Consider the following 20,041-nt stretch of genomic DNA (forward strand, 5'->3'; position numbering starts at 1 on the left):
CTACAATTTGCAACAGGGTTTGTAGAGGCCAGTAAGGAGTAGGGATGTGTCAAAACAAAACCAAAATAAATAAAACACTAAAAAGAGATTTTGGAAAATCTGATTTCAATATAGTCACCAGCAGCATAAAATGTAGCCTTTCTCTGCATGGATGTGGTTTCCATTTACTTTTGAATCCTTCCACACATAATTCCATATCCACCCATTCTCCATGGCTCAAAATTCTGCCAAAAGCCTTGGCTCAGTAAATTATTCCAAGATTAATCAAGCCCTACTTTAATTTCCCCCAAATAATAGTATTAGGAATAAATAGGGATCACCTCTGAAAATGAAAAGAATTTTCATAAACAAATCCTTTTACCATGACTCTCTTTTAATGAATTTCTGCCTTTACTAGTCATTCCTATTGATGCTTTAATCCTAAACATGAATTTCCAAATACAAAACTAAGATGCAAACAAAAAGCAAATTGTCCTTTACGGGGGTTTTATTTGATATACAATAAGATCACCTGCTGGGGGTAGGAAAGAAGGTGACCTGTAAATTAGAAAGCCTCAAAGGTCGGAGCACCATATGTGCAGTCCTTTTCCCAATTCCACTAACCACTAAAGCCCTGAGGAGAGGAGTGAAAGATGTTATTTGGAGAGAAGGACAAATCTTTTACTAGTATTTCCAAAAGTGAAATGTTCCATTTGAGGGGCTAAAATAGTAAAGGAGATAATGATTCCTTCCTACATACACACACAAACTGTACCAAATTTTATAGGATCAACTTATGGTCAATACTAATCATCCCTGATCAAATCAGATTTTCCCAAGTTACAATCAAAATTAATTCATTAATGAAGAAATACAGTTACATAATAATCACTTACCAGCTAAGAAGTGTTATACTTACCAGCTAATTTTCCAGTAATTAAAACAGTGTCTTCAAATAGCCATATATTTGCTTGGCTTTGCGGAAACAGTGAAAGTGTAACTGAGGAGTATACTGTGAAATATAGCACAGTTAGAACATATTATTAAACGTGGCAAAAAAAAAAAAAATGGGACAAATAGAGTTCTGTCCTGAAGTGAGGAGAAAAAAACAAACTGTGATGGGTAGAGCAATTCAAAATAAAGAAAAATGAATGTAAAATATGATGGAGAAAAAAGAGGATCACAATAAAGAAAAAAACACTGGTATCACTATTTTATTTTGCCAATCTTTTCCATTTCATATATTAGCTTGTACCAAGGTAGCCAATCGTATTCTGTAATTAACCACAGATATAGGTGGTCAAGTTAAAATGCTTGAATAACTCTCTGTTCTCTTCTCTATATATATATAATTGCTACTATTTACTTATAATTTTAAAAAATCTTTATTTCTTGGCTCCATGATTCAAGTTTCTCTAAGATAGAGACTACATCCACTCCTCATTTTCACCTTCCCATATAAAGTGCCATGGGAAGAGTCACATGGTGTGCTTTGCCAAACAGACTGAATTAGCAAAGGAGGAAACGGTTTAACACACAAAACGATCTATAGGTAGCCCCTTAGTACACACAAGGATGGAGCCGAGTCTGCTTACTAGGGAAGGCAACCAAATTAACTGGTGGAATGAGTAAGCACAGATCACCTGAAAGATAACTAAATTATTTCAAGATTGGGAGCAAGAAGCTGGGACAAAGGACCATCATTTTATAGCAAGAACAGATCAGAGAAGCATACTGTATTAGTCAGCCAAAGGGGTGCTGATGCAAATACCAGAAATTGGTTGGTTTTTATCAAGGGTATTTATTTGGGGTAGGAGCTTACAGATACCAGGTCATAAAGCCTAAGTTATTTCCTTCACCAGTCTATTTTCACGTGTTGGAGCAAGATGGCTGCCGACCACAGCAAGGGTTCAGGCTTCCTGGGTTCCTCTGGGCTCAGCTCCTCTGTTTCCTCCACAAGATCAGCTGTAGACTATTAGGCGAACGGCTCTGTCTTTCTCCCTGGGACTCCAGCTTCAGCATCAAACTCCAACATCAAAACTCAACATTAAAAGCCCTCAACTCTGTCCTTTGCCATGCCTTTATCTAAGTCCCCACTCATCAAGGGATGGGAACTCAACGCCCTAATGACATGGCCTAATCAAAGCCCTAATCATAACTTAATCAAACCCAGGTACAGACCTGATGACAAACATAATCTAATATCTATTTTTGGAATTCATAACCATATCAAACTGCTACACTTACCAACCAAGCAAAAGAAGTTTTGAGGAGTTACCCAAAGCATGAGTTCTTATGTGATCTCTTTCCTCTATGCTATGTAAATATTTAACAGATATAGCATAATATCCCAAAACCCCTATGAGAGAATAAGACATATTTGCATGGAAATATTTTTAATATTTTGAGTTACTTCAAAGAGTTGTAAAGAAAATATGGAGAAACCAGGGTACAAACCAAAAAGTACACAATGATGTAGGGATAGAAGTAAAATGAAACATACTTTTTTCCTACCATAGGAAGAGAGAACTTTCAAATGAAAGTGTAATTTCAATTTCAGAATATATTAAACTGATTAATGGATTTATTAAATTGGAGAGGTGGTGGTAGGGTAGTAGTTCGGACGATTAGATGATTATAAGTAGGGGACTGTCCCATATTTGGATACTTTTCCAATTAAAGGTAGCTTAAAAGGGCAGCCCTGACAGCTTTAAGATAATTACACTTAAGTTCTTAACTGCATTAAAACTCATTCACATTTCATTTCACATAAAAAAATTTCTGATTATAAAAGTGATATATATCTACCCTGGAAATGTTGAGGAATACAGAAAAGAATGAAAAAAAAAAAACCGATGATCATCACACTACTACCAAAAAACACACAATTAATAATCTTGTGTAGCTCTTCCTGGATTTTTCCTGTGATTTTTAAAATAGGGGATATGATAATTATGGCAGTTTGATATTATTTATGAATTCCAAAGAGATAAAGATTATGTTTATAAAGTGGTCTGTTCCTTTGGGCATGATAACCCTTTGACTGTATTAGATTCAGCTGAGACATCTAAATAATTATGTTAAAATTAGGGCTTTGATTCAATCATGTCATTAGAGTGTGACTCAGTGTTCAGTCCCAGCCCCCTTGGTGGGCTGATAAAACTGATTCTCACACCGGAGAAGAACAGAGATGAATAGAGAAAGCTCCATAAACACAGCAGAGGCCCTAGCCAGAGAGATGAGCCTGTCAGCTTACAGCTGACCTTGTGAAGAAACCAGAGTAGCTGAGCACAGAAGGAAGCCCCAGAGAAAGAGAGACAAGACTGATGCCAGCCTACAGCTGAGACTGGAAGAAGCTGAGACCACAGAGCCTTAAGAGGAAAGTGGAAGGCTGAATGTTCACAGACGTTGCCCACCATCTTGCTTCAACATGTGGCAGCAGACTTTGGGTGAGGAAGTAACCTTGAATTAGACTCTTTAGGGCCTTGTGACTATAAGCTTCTACCCCAAATAAATACCTTTTATAAAAGCCAACTGATTTCTGGTACTTGCATCAGCACCCCTTTGGCTTACTCTTACAATAATGTATACAGAACATTTTCACCCTGCTTTTTTGATAATATCATAAGCATTTCTCACTTTCAAAAAAACCTTCATAACACAGTTTTTAAGGTTTTGTATTTCATTACTGAGGTATCAAGATTTACTGAACCACTATACTAATATTATGTAGATTGTTCTCATTTTCACGATGATTACAAAATAATACTTGAATAAACATCCTTGCATATGAATATCTGTCCATTTTACTTATTTATATGTTGGTCTTTAGAACAGATTCCTTGCAGTGGAATACTGGGCCAAAGGTTAGGAAGATTTTGAAGACTTTTGGCATGCATATTTCTAAATTTTTATTCAGATAATGTTGGGGATTGAATCATGTCCCCCACAAAGGATATGTTCAGGTCTTAATCCCTGATCCTTTGGGTGTGAATCTATCTGTAAATAGGACCTTTAAAGACATTATTAGGTAAGGTGTGACCAAACTGAATGAGGGTGGCCTTAATCCAATATGGATAAAGTCTTTAAAAGCAAAGGAAATAAGACACAGAAAGAAAAGCCAGGGAAAGAGCTAGAAGCTGAACATCAATGGAACCCAGAAAAGGAAAGAAAAGAGGCTCTCATGTGCACTGTCACATGATGAAAAAGCCAAGGACCCAGGATCACCAGCAGCTAGCCCCAGAATGCCACAGTCTTCAGGAAGGAAGTACTACCTTTCTGACACCTCCATTTTGGACTTCTAAGTTCAAAACTGTGAGCCGACAATTGCTAGTTGTTTAAGCCAACCCATTGAATGGTTTAGAAACTAACACAGATAATTTTGCCAATTTATATTCCCATCAACAGTATAAGAAAATGTTGATCTCGCTTTGTCAATATTGAGTGTAATCATTTTTTAAAATGTTCTAAAGGGAAAAATCTAAGAAATATACATTTCTTTAGTGTACAGATCTTAGATTACTAGGGAGACAAAACACTCTGTTCACATTTACTAATCATTTGTATTTCCTGTTTTGAAAAGTGCTAAGTCAAGATTTTGTCTATTTACTTAATTTAAGTAGAGGCTTGGTATTTTCTTGTAGATTTCTATGAATTCTTCAACTATTAAGGATATACACCCTTATTGTTTTACATTTTTCCTACCTTGACATTTGCTTTTGTTTTTGATGTGCAAAAGTGTTCTTTAAAAAAAAAAAAAAAGTTCAAATCTGCCTTTTAAAATATCCTTCATTGACAGTTTTAATTTTGTAGCTATATAATACTTTAGTTATCTGGACTGACAAAGTGCCCTTGGCAAATCTTTTTAAAAAAGATTCACAGGTATTTTTCCACACTTTTTCTTCTTCAAAGGTCATTTTGTCAAGTTAAAAAGTTACATTAAATCTATAGGAATTAATCTGTACAACATTCAGGTTTCCTAAGAAGAAATATGTTTTTCTACTTATTCAGAGGTTTTATTTGTTTTATAGTTTTATTTTCCCCTCACGTATAGTTGTCTTGCTTCTTTTTTTTTGTAGGTTTCCTGAATATTTTGTTTGTTCTTATTGTTGTAAGAGGGATTCCTTTTCATTCTTTTCATTCTTTTTTTAACTAATTATTACTGCTGGCATTTTAAGAATGTGTGCTGTCTTGTTCCAATGCTGATTTTGTATTCGGTAACTACTGAAATTCAATTAATTTTAAGAGTTTTAAGATTGAAGCCTTGTAGTTTCTCAAGAATCTGAATATATCACAATATTATAATAGTTTTGATTCTTCCTTTCTAATAGTTACCCCCTGTTTTGTATGCTAATATATTTTTCCTCTTAGAAGTTCTACACCGAAAAATAATAATGGACGTCTGAGTTTGGTTTCTCATTTTAATAGAATTACTTGTGATATTTTATGGTCAAGTATGATATCTTGAGATACTAAACATGTCCTAGTTTTTAAAGAGGTTTTTTGGTTTTGTGTTTTTTTTGTTTTAATTCAGCATGGATTCTCATGTTCAGTCTACCAGAAGAGGAGATTTCAAAAACAGAGGAAAAAAACATTTACATTTAGTGAAAACATTAAGTGCTTACTTGGCATTCTTCCAGTCTTCCAAGGCAGTGGTGTCAACACATAGCCATCTTTGTAAGCAATAATGGTTAAGCTGAGCCCCAGTTTATAGGGTACATTTATGAACACTGCTCCATTATTTTTGGTTACTGTGGAATTTGTCTTCCTGTAGTTTACAAACACTTCTACAATGGCTTGGCTTAGGTACTGATGACTGATGATGTCATTCACCTGGACTTTCAGCATAAATACAGATACTGGAAGAAAAAGAAAGCCACAAATTGCATCATGTTAGATCCTAAAACACATATGCCACTATATTTTAAAGACATGACAAGATATCTGAAAAACAGTACAAAACTCTGGATAAATTTAGGAAATGCATATGTTTAGGTGAAGGAACAAAAGAAGTATAAAAACATTCTAAAAAATTCACTATTCTTCCTCAAACTGAATAAATTTGAAATTTACTAATAATAAGACAATATAATTACTCCATTTTTTCTACCAATTAGAAGAAATAACCAAAATGAGTAATGGAAAAACAGAGATTGTCCTCAGGAAAAAAGCATTTTTAGTTCTTCTCACTAACTCTAATGTTAGTAAGTTATATAGATTTAATACTATTTCCAAATGTAGTCAAATTTCTTAGAATAAAGTATCATTTAAGCATGGCTACATCCTCTATTTTGTTCTGGTGTCTGGAAAGCGGGGGTATTTTTTTAATATCAAACAAAATATCTCTCTCTAAATATCAAACAGCATTATCTATTAAATATATAAGACAACGTATCAACATAATAAATTGAGAAAAATGAGAATTCAAGCTTGCTCCTACTTAAATCTCCACTTTGCTCCTTGAGCACAAATATTTTTTATTTTTTTAAGATTTATTTTATTTATCCATTTCTCCCTGCCGGCTTAATGTTTGCATTTGCTGTGTCTGTTGTGTGCTGTTCTTCTTTTTAGGAGGCAAGGAAACAGAACCAAGAACCTCCCATGTGGGAGGGATGTGCCTAATTGCTTGAGCCACCTCTGCTCCCTGCTTTATTGTATCCCTCATGTTTTCCTCTGTGTGTCTCTTGTTGCATATTCTTGTTCCATCAGCTCACTGTGCCAGCCCATTGTATCAGCTCGCTGTTTACTTGTCTTCTTTAAGAGGCACCAGGAACTGAACCCAGATCTCCCATGTGGTAATGGGAGCTCAATCACTTGAGCCACATCTGCTTCCCAGAGTACAGATTTTGACAATGTGTTCATGAATAGTGACTGAGTCATCAGTATAGATTTTAATTTTGCACTAGTCCCAAAAAAATATCATTTACTAATGATAATTTCTGGCTGCAAAAGAACTTGTACCACCATGAAAATGCCACGGTAAAGTATGTATCACAACCTCTTTGTCACAGATGTTTTCTCTTCCACTATGAACAGACTTTGGGATTAGTCAAGATCCACTTCTGCGTTTCCTTGGTGTGTGACCTTCGGTAAGTTACTCACTTCTCTTGCTCATCTATATAATCAGGAGAATAGTACCTACTTAAAGTAATACAATAAAATAAGGCAAAGAATGTGCTTGGTACAGTGTCTGCCTGTCACTTAAATGTGAGGCTAACATAATTAATAACTACTATTACTCCATGTGGGAGATCACTTCAGAGTATACTGATAAATAACTCAAAAGAATTGATTATGCTACTATGCAGATGCATAAACAAATTCTTTTTTACTCTAAATAATATTTATCAAGAACAGCATGTCAAATAAAAAATCCTAGTCAATGTTGATTGAGCCATAGTATTGCCACCAAATTGTTATGCTTTGTCTATTTTAACTTAATTAAAATAAACTGGATTTTAAATTGCTTCTAGACCATAGCTAAGACTTTTAAAATACAAATAGAACCACTGTAATAATTGCCCAGTCCTAGAGAAGGTATGATCCAGCGAGTTAGAAAATAGTTCTATTCTTCATCAATCTAAAAACAAAATTAAATGTTATCCAAACACTCTTTCCTATATATTCATCTCTATATATTCAGATACAAAGACTTTTTACATTTCCTCTGATAATAATTATATATAAAATGTGCTAAGGGTATGAGGGATACTACTGTTCTCTCCTTTTGCATATCAGTAACTGAGAGTTAGCACAGTTAGCCTTTGTCAACCCATAGTAGACAGTGAGAAAGAACACAAACTTAGGACCATCTCTTCTCAATGCTTGTGCTCTTAAACCATTGCACTACAACTGCTTAATTAACTCTAAAAGCAACTCTATTCCAAAATTACAATATGGAAATAAGAAGAACTAATTGAGAAGAGGAGAGAAAAGGAAAGATTATATCCGGACAACCATATCTTAAAATGAGGGTTTTGTATAAGTTCTGGTAACCACAGTCCATCTTCTAGCACATGGTCAACTGTATTATATAGTTAGTGGCAATAGTCTGATCATGTTTGTTCATAATCTGTAACAAATGTTCCACAACAATGTAAATTGTTGGTGTAGGGGTGATGTATGGGAATTCTGAACATTATGCATGATTATTTTGTAAGCTTACAATTTCTCTAATAAAAATAAATAATAATAAAAATGAGGGTTTCATTAGTCTGTCTGAAACACTATTATTAATTTCCAGTACAACAATTACACATATAATCAAAAGTAAATATGGAAATGAGATTCCAAATATATAGGTAACTAAATTTTATCCACATCTCTGCATTTTTAATGATAATTCATAACCTAGTGGGATGTCAAATTATTTGTTAGTCATTACTATCATTACTTTAATAGACAAATTTAGGAGCCTCAGGTACTAAAAGGTCAACAAAGTCTTGGGCCTTGACTCCAACTATTCCTCAAATTATTTAATTTTTTCAGTAATATCATAAATTCAGGTCCATTTCTATTATTTCACTCTAAAATAAATAAAATCATGCTTATAACAATTTAAAATCAAAATATGAAGGCTACAAATAAATATATGTTCCTGGAACCAGGCCTTATATATAGATTATCACAAAACTCTCAATATAACTTTGTAAAATATGTATTAACAATTCAATTTTCCCAATGGGGAAATGAGGATTCAAACAGATTATTCAAGCTGCCCAAAGTTTCACTGATAATGAGGCTATGCCAGTCTTCAAGTATACCCAGGTATGACTCTAAAGTCCTCTGAACCATAAAACAATGAATCGTGGTGTGACATTACCAAAATTAATTCATGGAATATATGCTTGCAATTATTACAAGAACTTAAATTCTTATTTACCATCAATTAAAAAGGGAAAAATCTTTTCCCTGACCATACACACACACACTCGTGCCAAACCATAGCCTCAAATTCGAATAGGAAATATAACTCGGGTTAAAAAAATAAAATGAAAGGCAGTAAGAAATAATGCATGATGGGCTCACAAATTGGTCCATCCAGTTCCAAACAAACAATTTATGAGTGTGGTGGACAAGTAGCAGCTGCCCAGGCCCTAATCTCTTCATCTTAATTTATTGAACCATTGTTATAAATCACCTTACTGATTCAGGCCAGACACATTCTATCAAGACCTTGAAATGTGAAAGACAATACACAAAGGCCAACAATTCCTGGAAAAGAATAATACAGAAAAAATCTACTGGCTCCTATTCACTGCTTCCCAGAGCTTCCCTGGTCCCTTACCTTCCAGAAGCTCAACTGTGCAGCCCCACCACTAATCTGTGTACTACATCATAATCCTGCCTATAAATTCCCTTTATTGCTTGTAGCCAGTTTCTGTTGCTTGCTTCCAAAACACTTTAAGTGATATAGACTGCAACTGCAGATATGAAATCTTATTTAATAGGCTATTATCTTTTATAAGAGAAGGTGAAAGAAGAATAAGGTTATGTGCAAAAATATGATAATCCATATGAGTGAGAAACTGGACATAATTAAAAGATAAGGGAATTGTAATTTTCTATTATAATTTGCAAATGAGTCTTATTCGATCCAAACACACCTACAATGGCTTCTTCAACATCATATTCAGGAATGTGACTTGATATTTTTATTGATACATTTTCTCCAAAGCTTACTTTCAGAAATTCTCAGTTACTGAATTTACTGACATTTTCTACTGTACAGTAAGAGCCTAAATTAGATTCATAAAAAACTCTGCATATCCCATCTGTTTTATCCTTGTAACAATTTAGTCGCCAAAATGAGACACACCAAAATTCCCTGGTATTCTGAAGCTGGGTTTGATTCACAAGATGTTTTCTAAACCGTTTTCTAATCCAGAATGGATGTTTCTATTGTTTCAAAAAAAATGACACTAATATAATAAATTTGATTAAAAAATAATCATCAAATCCAGAAGAAAAAAAAAAAAGACTTGCAAATGTCAAATCTTCAGCTATCAAAGCAATGGTATCCCCTCTGACGGGCTCCCCTAAATCCATACATTAGTTTGCTCAATACCCTTAATACATAATATAGACCCAGCAGGATCCTCTTCAGCTCAACATGGGAAAAACTAACTCTTGCTTTGCAATTGTCCACCCCCTAACATTTGTATTAGTGACTGTTGACATCATAAAACATAGGTTTTATACATGAATTTGTGTTCTGTTATGTGATTATATTAACATATACACACATACATTTATTTGTGTATGTGTTTATTTGTGTGAGATACATACAAACACACACCCTAGGCCCAGTACTAGAAACTTTACACATGTTATCTAATTTCATCCTAATGTAAACCTGCAAGACATTTCCCCCTTTTTTTTTTTTTTTTTTTTTTTAAAGATTTATTTTTATTTATTTAATTCCCCTCCCCTCCCCCGGTTGTCTGTTTTCTGTGTCTTTTTGCTGCGTCTTGTTTCTCTGTCCGCTTCTGTTGTCGTCAGCGGCACGGGAAGTGTGGGCGGCGCCATTCCTCGGCAGGCTACTCCCTCCTTCGCGCTGGGCGGCTCTCCTTATGGGTGCACTCCTTGCGCGTGGGGCTTCCCTACGCGGGGGACACCCCTGTGTAGCAGGGCACTCCTTGAGTGCATCAGCACTGCGCATGGGCCAGCTCCACACGGGTCAAGGAGGCCCGGGGTTTGAACCGCGGACCTCCCATGTGGTAGACGGACGCCCTAACCACTGGGCCAAAGTCCGTTTCCCCATTTCCCCCTTTTTAAAGCAAGGAAATTGAGGCTAAAATTACATAGCTGATAAGGGTATAGCCAGTAGTCACAGACAGATTCTTCTTTTCTTTACTTTACACTATCTCCTGTTGAAAGGAGATAGGAATTTGGTTTTCATCATATTTACTAGTTTATCTATTTCCTCCAACCAATGCAGAGATGGAAATGCTTGTTCACTGACACTGTAAGTCTCTATTCCCCATCCCCAAGCGTGGTTTGTCTGGCCCAGCAAAAGCAGCAGCAAAAGAAGCAAAAAAAAAAAAAAAAAAAAAAATTGGTTCAAAGAACAGTCAAAGCAACTAAAGAGACACAACTCTTTTTCCCCACAAATAAAAGGAAAAGTTGTAGAGAATTACCTGGACATGACTTAAACAGGATGCTTCTGACTTTAGCGATCAAGCAAACAAGGCTAGCAGCCAGAAGCAATATATATGAATAACAAATCCCTTTAAAAGTGCTCTCCTTCAACAAAAATACTTTGGCATTTAGATCATGCAGATTCCAGTGGTTAAATATATGATTTTCAACCAGAGATTCTTTTGCCAGCCTACTCTTTTCCATTGTATTTTTCCACTTTCCTAGCACATGTTATTTTCTCTGTCACTTAATTATTATCATTACAATTTGCCTACATAATCTTCTTTTCGATATGTCACCATGGGTTTAAAAATGGTTCAATATCAAATGATTTCAACTGTATTCTTAGAAAACATATAATCTAAATGTTGAGAAAAGAAAAAAATGTGCATCAATAAGCAGTCTTGAATTACTGGAAAAGATTTAACTATCACATGATTAGGAGCATTGTTAAGTAGTGAGGAACGCTGAAATTCAAAATGATAATAAATAGGTATAAACTAGTGTTTTTGACAAGCATATTAGAATGGATACTACATTATGGTTTTGCCATAGGATAGAGATACAAAATGCAAAGTCTAGAAAGGGTTTTAAAAAATACCATTAAATATTTATTTGGATGGCATCTAGAGCTTGAGGCGAGCTGGGATGATAAAATTACTATCCCACCTCTTTTCAAGAAAACTTGACATCAACCTTATAAAGGATGAAAAATCACCTCATTTTCAGATTTCTCCAGAAGAAAAATTAGCCCTCTTGGTTACCATAACGTTTCAAGGATCAAGCAATAATTTCATTTAATATACCACAATTTTTTTTCCTTTACAGAAAAATCATGTTAAATGATTATAGTAAGCTTTTATGAACATATCGCAGGTCAAATAAAAATTAAGTATTTTAACAATTAAAAGTTTTAAAAATTTCATTGAGGTTTATGTGTTCTGATGAGAACTAGAAAATGAAAATGAAGAGCACAAAAAGCATAATGGAATAAAATAGTTGGGAACAATTAGAAATATTCACCTATATTCATTCATTCAACAAAATGTTTATTTACTAAGTGCCTACTTTAGGTCAGATCTGCACTAGACAGGTTTTAGGGATTCAAATGTCAAAAAGACATGGTCTTGCTTTGAGGTTTATTACGAGGGGAAAGTCATGAGAAAAACATCATGCAAATTCTTACTATAAAGGAAAAAAACAATAATGAAACACAAGCAAAGGAACAACTTTGTATAGTACCTAATGCAGTCTTCTATGAGATTATGCAGAAATTAATTTAGAATCGATATATAATTCCTACAATAGATAGAAAAAAATATGGATTTATTACATACTTTGAACAGAGAAGTTCAACATTTTGAGTTCTGACACTCAAAGGGCCATGCATTCTTCCTCAATTTCCACAATCTGACTTTTAGGTTCATTCTAGTAGAGACTTCATGATTAAAATCCAAAAGATGCCAAACTTCTGGCTAGCCTAAATCAAACTTTACTGGGGGCAATTAGAAGTCTAGTTCACTCCTACCCACCATTTTCATACAAAATATTTGTCAATGAGAAATCTTAATTGGATATAATTATACAAATATATTAAGGTATAAACAGAAAACGACTGGTTCCAAATAAAAATGTCTATATTTAAAACCTTTGTAGAGCCGTAACAATCATAGTTTTACAAAAGGGAGTATCAGTTGATTCTTAGCATCCAAAAATCTTCTGAGATTTGGCCACCACTTCCCTTTCCATCCTTATTTCCCCTTAATCATACTCTTTTCAGAGACTGGCAAATTGCACCCTGCAAACCAACTCCAGCCCACCTACTGTTTTTACAAATAATTAATTTTATTGGATGTTCGTTCATTTACATATTGCCTATAGCTGCTTTTGCTACAGTGACAAAGTTAATAGATGTATCAGAAATGACCTGCAAAGACTAAAATATTTACTGTCTTTCACTTCACAGAAAAAGTTTACCAACCAGTGCACTACTGTCATATAAATAGGCCACTGGCCACTATGCAAGCCTAACCTACTGGCCTGCTCTAACATCACTATTCATTTCTTCTATCTTAAATGCCCTCTTTTCCTTTCTATCTTTTAAAATCATAATCCATCTTTCAACATTTAGGTAAAATGCCCTCTCTTCAAATAAATTTACCCGTATCCTAATCAGACGGGATCTCTTCTTCTATACTGCCTGGTCTAAGAGCATATAATACATTCTGACATAAATTTTACTTTTGTGTGTTATTTTTCTTCTCTGTCCATGAAAATAGGCTTCTTGACAGCCAATATTGATTCAAACTGATTTAGTAAAACGTTCAGCATATATGGATGGACACTCGCTGAATGGGAGAGGGGTAGAGAAGAAGGAAGGAAAAAAAGGAAGAACAGGAAAGCAAGGGAGTTAACGGAGAGAGGTAAGGAAAGAGGAAGGATAGAGAAGATCAGAAGAAGCCAAGCACCTGGGGAAGGAAAGATAATTATAACATTTCTACACAGAGGCCACTTGAAGTTAGAGCCATCAGCCACAGTATCCACCATTGTTCATAAGAAATATTTTGCATTAATATAGGAGTTACAGTAAATTCTAAGATTTTTTCTTCTTAGAAATTCATACAACTTTCTCTAAAGAATAGTTAACCTGGAAATTTTGACCAGAGAATATATATATAGCAAAACTTCCTAAACAAATATTTATTTTGTATCACAACAAAGATTAAGTAAAGAATTTTATTTTTACTGTTACAAAATGATACCAACAAAGTAGTTTCACAATTCTTTCTCCCAGGGTACTAGCACAATTTCCTTATTTTATTGGAACAAGTGCTGAAATTTAGATAAGAGCCCAGGAAACCAAAGCAGCTGATAAAGAGAAAAGGCCATATTGATATGCATTCTGTAAAGCAGAATAAAAAGGGCTTAAGTCATTTAATCTTTACAGCATTTCAAATATGGATATCTGTAGCAGTTTGATATGGTTATGAATTCCAAAAATAGATATTGGATTATGTTTATAATCTGGTCTGTACCTGGGCATGATTAAGGCTTTGATTGGGCCACATTATTCGGGCGTTGAGTCTCCAAACCTTGATGGGTGGGGACTCACTGATAAAAGGCATGGCAAAGGACAAAGTTGAGGGGTTTTGATGTTGGAGTTTGATGCTGAAACCTTAAGCTGGAGCCCCAGGAAGTAAGCTCACAGAGGAAACAGAAGCAAGCCCCAGGAAGAGAGGAACACTGAGCCCAGAAAGAAGCAAGCCCTGGGGTAGAAGGAACTCTGAACCCAGAGAGAAGCAAAACCTGGAAGAGAGGAATCCAGGAAGCCTGAACCCTCACAGATGTCAGTAGCCATCTTGCTCCAACACATGAAAACAGACTTTGGTGAAGGAACTTATTATGTTTATGGCCTGGTATCTGTAAGCTCCTACCCCAAATAAATACCCTTTATAAAAACCAACCAATTTCTGGTATTTTACATCAGCACCCCTTTGGCTGACTAATACAATGCCCAAGTCTCTTTCTTTCACAGGAATAAAAGGGCACCAAAATATTTTTTTAAAAATAAACAGATAAACCCTCAGTAAAACAGAAAAGGCTATTTTTTCATTGCTTAAGCCCAGATTGAATCCAAAATTCTTATTGGTGTTGGAGTTTAAGAGCAAAAGATATATATATACATGTTTGAAGCAAAAACAATGTGCCGTAAGCTACAATTCATTACAGAGAAAATGTCAAATCTAAGAAGAAATTAAAGAGATAGATTAAGGACATGATCTCCAAAGGTGAAAAATATTATGAAGCAAATAAAATATGCATTTACTCCATTAGAACTTAAGGTTTAAATGAGTGACTCACCAAAACCGATAAAACGGATAACATAAAAAGAGTCCTTATAATTTAAGAACTAGCACATAACAGATGACTCAATAGGGAAGAAATGAGAAAGGTGAGCCATTAGTATTTGGACTCATTTCCTTCTTGCCAATCCAAAAAGGTCATTTTCCTCAATGAAAATAAATCAATCTTACTCAAGCTCCTAAAACATACTATCCAAGCACTCCACAGGCATTTATCGTCCTGACTTTTACCTTTTCTTCCTAATTTTTCACCCTGCCTTAGAATAGTTTCTAATTATTTTCACTCACTCACAAATTCACTCAACACACATTTATTAAGTGCATTACATGTGAAGGTACTAGGTATGGAATGATAGCAGAATTTACAGCCCAGTGAAGAAAAAGTTAAGGATCCCTTTATTTAAATGTTGGAAAGAAGCATTGGGTAGAGGCAAGCATAGCTGCCATGGAAATACTGGTTTCAGAATGGGCACCTAACTCAGACTAGAGGGTCTAAGAGGGCTCCTTTGTGGAAGCAAAACCAGCAATGAGTTTTGAAGAAAGGATGTAGGGAAGAGGTAAACAGCATAGATCCCACATTATGGAAATTCAATCACCACTACATATCCTTAAGACTCAGCTCAGGCATCACATCTATACATAAGCCTTCTCCAGGTCACCGTGACAAATTCCAGTGGGGGGTGAGGGGAAAACAACTGGTTTTCTTCTTCTTTATAACTGACCTATCGTTAACTTAACTCAAACTGAATTACCACCTAAGATCAGAGCCATGCTTGGCATCATGATGAAAAGAAGACTGAAAGAAAGGAGTGAACTTTTTTCTGAGGTACTTCAGCAAGGATTTAAAAAGACTAAGGCAAGAACAACAAGGTTAAGTATTTGTAAAGACTCTGCCTAAAACTGAAATACATCAGCTAAGAAAACTCAAGAACAGAGCACTCCCCCTCAGAGGCATAGGGGAATTGAGAAATTCATTCAGCAAGCTTGTGCTGGCTGACTTTAACCTTTGACCTAAAGAATGTCCAAGTCTGATGATGTGCCTCACTGCATCTCTGATGCATCCCCCTCTAGCCTCACTCATTCCTACATGCATTGGCCTCCCTGCCCTTCCTTGAGATGCCAGGCATGTTCCCACCACTGGGTCTATACAGGCCACTGCTTCTTCCTAGCATTTGCTTCCTCTAGGTAGTCAAATGACTCACTCCCTCATATCCTTAAAGTCTTGGTCCAAAAGACAACTTCACATGATTCCAACCTTCCCAATTCCCCCTACCTTATGTTTCAGGGGTCTCAAAACCATCTTCAAGTTTGGTGATTTGCCAGAAGGACTGATATAACTCAGTAGCAGGTTATACTCTCAGCAAAAGTTTATTACAGTAAAGAATGAAATATTAAACCATGCATTAGTAAAGGAAAGAGACATGCATTAGTAAAGTCCAGAGAATTCAGGCAGAAGTATCTCTAGCTATGAACTACAGGGAGGGATCAAAGTGTCTGCGCAGGGAAGGCCAATCGAGTCTTAGGGTCCAAGGCTGTTACAGGAACCCTGATCATGTAGACACACTCCTGCTGCATGACCAGCCATGGCAGCCAAAATGCAGAACCCCAGGAGAGACACCAGCTGTACATCCTGAATCTTGCTAAACAATCCTGAGAAGCCCTGACAAGGTAGTTCAGCATGCCTAATTGTTCCAGGCATAGAAAATGCCACCAACCAGAAATATAAAGAACAGTCCTAGAAGCATATTCCCAGGGGTTGGCCAAGGGGCAATCATGATTCCAGGTACCCCTGGAGACATGCAAGGATTAAGCAACCAGACTTGCTATGTTAATGTTCTTCTCACACCCAGATCTATTTTTTCCATATTACTGTCTAACACACTATGTAATTTACTCATTATATTCATTACCTGTCTCCCTTACTAGAATGTGAGCCCTACAAGGTCATGGATTTTTTTTTTCATTTTATTCACTGATGGATCCTCCAATAACAGTACTTATTTTTGAATGAATGAATCACTGACTAAATGAATGAACTCTTCACTCTGATATCATTTGGTGGAACCAATGATAGAATGATAGAACTATTTAAATAATTGCAAGAAAGAATGTAAATATGTGAAATGAGGTAGATAAGCCTTATACTGGAGAGTAGGACAAGGAGAAGGTGTGTAAGTAACCATTTCTGAGCACAGAACATTTATATGTTAAGTACTTTAGAGAAAGTACAAATTCTTTACCTTACAAAGGCTTTACTACTTTCTTTGGTAACTTCTGCAACAATATGGATATGTCAATTATTTTGACATTGATAAAGGACTTCAAAAAACAAGATTAAGAAAACCAATGGCCTTAGAAAAGCAAATAAATGAAGACTAAGTTCTACCAATTATCTATTACCCAACTTTAAAAAACTTAATTGGAAAAATACTGTGTAGTGTATCATGGAACCAAAATTGAAGATTGTAATAAAAAATGGGAACAAGTAATGTAGGTGAAAACAAAAAGGCTGCTATGAAGAAAGAAGCCCTATTGAATAGAAAAATTGGGGCAATTAATTAGAGAAAAGCTTTTGAATATAAAGTTGTTACAAAATACATTTCACATAGACTTGGTTTCCTTAAAAAAGTGTTACTTTAAAGGAATCATCCATTCCTGTATAATACGAATCCCCCCCACCCAGGTGTTCTAAATATGATGATGACGGTATATGGGCAGGACAAGAAAATCTTTGGGGAACATGCAGAGCGTTCAACTCTCATGAATGCAACAATTGAAATCAGGTTAAAAGAGTTAGCTATGGTATATGACCTCCTCTAGGATGAATTAATTGTGAATTTCTTGAATTGGAGTCTAATTATTCTAGGCTCTTTTGGATTCAATGACTCAATATCTTTAATCTTCCCCATTTGGTGTAAATTGGTGGAAGAAATCTAGAGAGGACAATATCTAGGCCAAAAGAAGAAACTACTGCTATTTATATAATTAACATCCTGAATAGAATTTAACATCCCAAACTGAAATTATCCCCCAAGAAAGTATCTCAAAAACATTACCCTTCAAAATTTCTGACAAGGATGTAAAAACCCAAAATAGCAGGTAACTGTAAAGGGTGATTACTGTTTTGAGCTGTAAACTAAGCCAAGGGACCTAGAGGGTCAATAAGAGATATTTCATTATTGCTGGAGCAATGTTTGGTTTAGATGCCTTAGCTGCTCACACAAATACCATGCAATGGTTTAGATTAAACAATGGGAATTTATTTGCTCACTGTTCTGAGATTAGGAAAAAAACCCAAATCAAGGCATCACCAAGGCAATGCTTTCTCCCCAGAAACAGCAGAGTTCTAGGGCTGGCTGCTAGGGATCCTTGGTCCTTAGCTTGTCACAGGGCAAGGCACAGGGCGACGTCTTCTGGTCTCTCCCTTGATGTTCAGCTTCTTGCTTCCTGTGGCCTTCTCTCTCTGTGTCTGAATTTCATACACTTTTAAGGGACTCCCTTAATGGGATGACAACCCATCCTGAATGAGGTGGGCTACATCTTAACTGAAGTAACCTCCTCAAAAGGTCCTGCTCACAATGGGTTCATACCCACAGGAATGGATTAAGGTTAAGAACATGTTTTCCTGGGGTACACAGCTCCAAACCAACACAATGTTAAAACATTTTGATGGAATGGGCTTTAAAGTGAGGATACTGTCTGCACCAACTGAGATGGCCAGTGGCTTCAGCCTCCCACCAAGAGAAATGTTCAACATAGCCCAAAGGCCTTCATCTCTAAACCCCATGCAACAGAAGACAACGCAGTCCTCTCAATCCTGCAGCAGGGATGCTTCTTTACTGTTGGTTGTAAAAGGCATTCATATTTCAGAAACATTAAGATGTGAAAAAATGATCTCAGAATCAAAGATATTGCAAGTACTTATCACAGTGTCACAGTGTCACAGTGCCTCGAAACTAGTAAGTACTTTGAAAGTATCTATCTTTAGTATTCTCACACATTAAAATGGAAAAGAAACAGTGTGACCGGTATTCCCTCTTGTAATGTATACATAGGCTCAGGAATCGAATGCTAAATTGAATAGTGAATATTTGATGCTCAAGGACACCAGAGGTAATTCCACAAACTCAGAGGGGTGCCAGAAGATATTTTAAATTTTCAAGGCAAGCCCGGTGCAGTGATACTATACTTGCTGGATACCACACAAACTTGAGAGAGTTCAGTTTCAACATTAGATCACACTACACTCAATTTGATGACATTAGGTCTTTATGAAGTTGGGTTTTCAGTGGTTGCGCTGATAAAAAGTAAACACCATATGGAAATCAATGTTAAGCAGAAGATGAGGGTAGCAGTGTTCAATTTTATTCGAAGGTTTGAGGAGTTGTACATGGCCTAACAGGCACAAATATACAATAAAATAATTAGCAAATAAACGTTATTTTTTTCAAATGACAACTAATTTGTTAGGAATTATTAAGCTGCTTGAACATAGCTACTAAATAAATAGAATCATTAGGTATCTCTTTGGGCCTGGAGTTGTCAAACACACAAAACAATTACTGAGATCCTAAGGGGACTGTGAACCAAGCAGGTTTGGCAGCCTCTGTGTTTGGGCAATCATTTATGCTACACACTTTTGTTAGGCACTCACTATATGCAAGAGTTGTCCTTGTCACTGCAAGAGATACAGAGAAATTAGTTGCTTTTCCAGGAGCTTTCCATATATTGGAGAGAAAATATGTATAGTAAAGACTAGGTTGGGGAAGTGATAATACCAAGAGAAATACAGATGAAGTATTTAAGAGTTCAGAGAATGATATAATTAAATTATTCTGGTTAACAAAGTTAGGTAGGAAATCCATCATATGTACACACTTGTACATCTTTCTAAAAGGTGCCTGTTCATTTTCTAAGAATATTCTGGGAAATACAATTTCTCTGATAAAAATACATTGTTATAAACAGACATATGCCTGTTTATTTTCTGAATGTATGACTGATTGCTCGAATGAATAAATAAATGAAAAACTAAATGAGAATCTTACAAAACCTCAAGG

At 35.6% G+C, this 20,041-nt stretch overlaps 1 protein-coding gene across 1 annotated transcript in view; it reads right to left on the reverse strand.

The window, feature by feature from the left end:
• FAM171B (family with sequence similarity 171 member B) overlaps window positions 1-20,041 on the reverse strand; it is a 76,855-nt gene that overhangs the window by 24,889 nt on the left and 31,925 nt on the right. Inside the window, exons 2-3 of the mRNA XM_004477041.4 lie at window positions 5,604-5,837; window positions 899-991 (exon numbers count right to left, since the gene is read on the reverse strand). Coding sequence (XP_004477098.2) covers window positions 899-991; window positions 5,604-5,837 — 327 coding nt within the window. The remainder of the gene's footprint in view (window positions 1-898; window positions 992-5,603; window positions 5,838-20,041) is intronic.

The sequence above is a fragment of the Dasypus novemcinctus genome, chromosome 7 (genome assembly GCF_030445035.2).
Source record: "Dasypus novemcinctus isolate mDasNov1 chromosome 7, mDasNov1.1.hap2, whole genome shotgun sequence".
In the NCBI taxonomy this organism is placed as follows: Eukaryota; Metazoa; Chordata; class Mammalia; order Cingulata; family Dasypodidae; genus Dasypus; species Dasypus novemcinctus.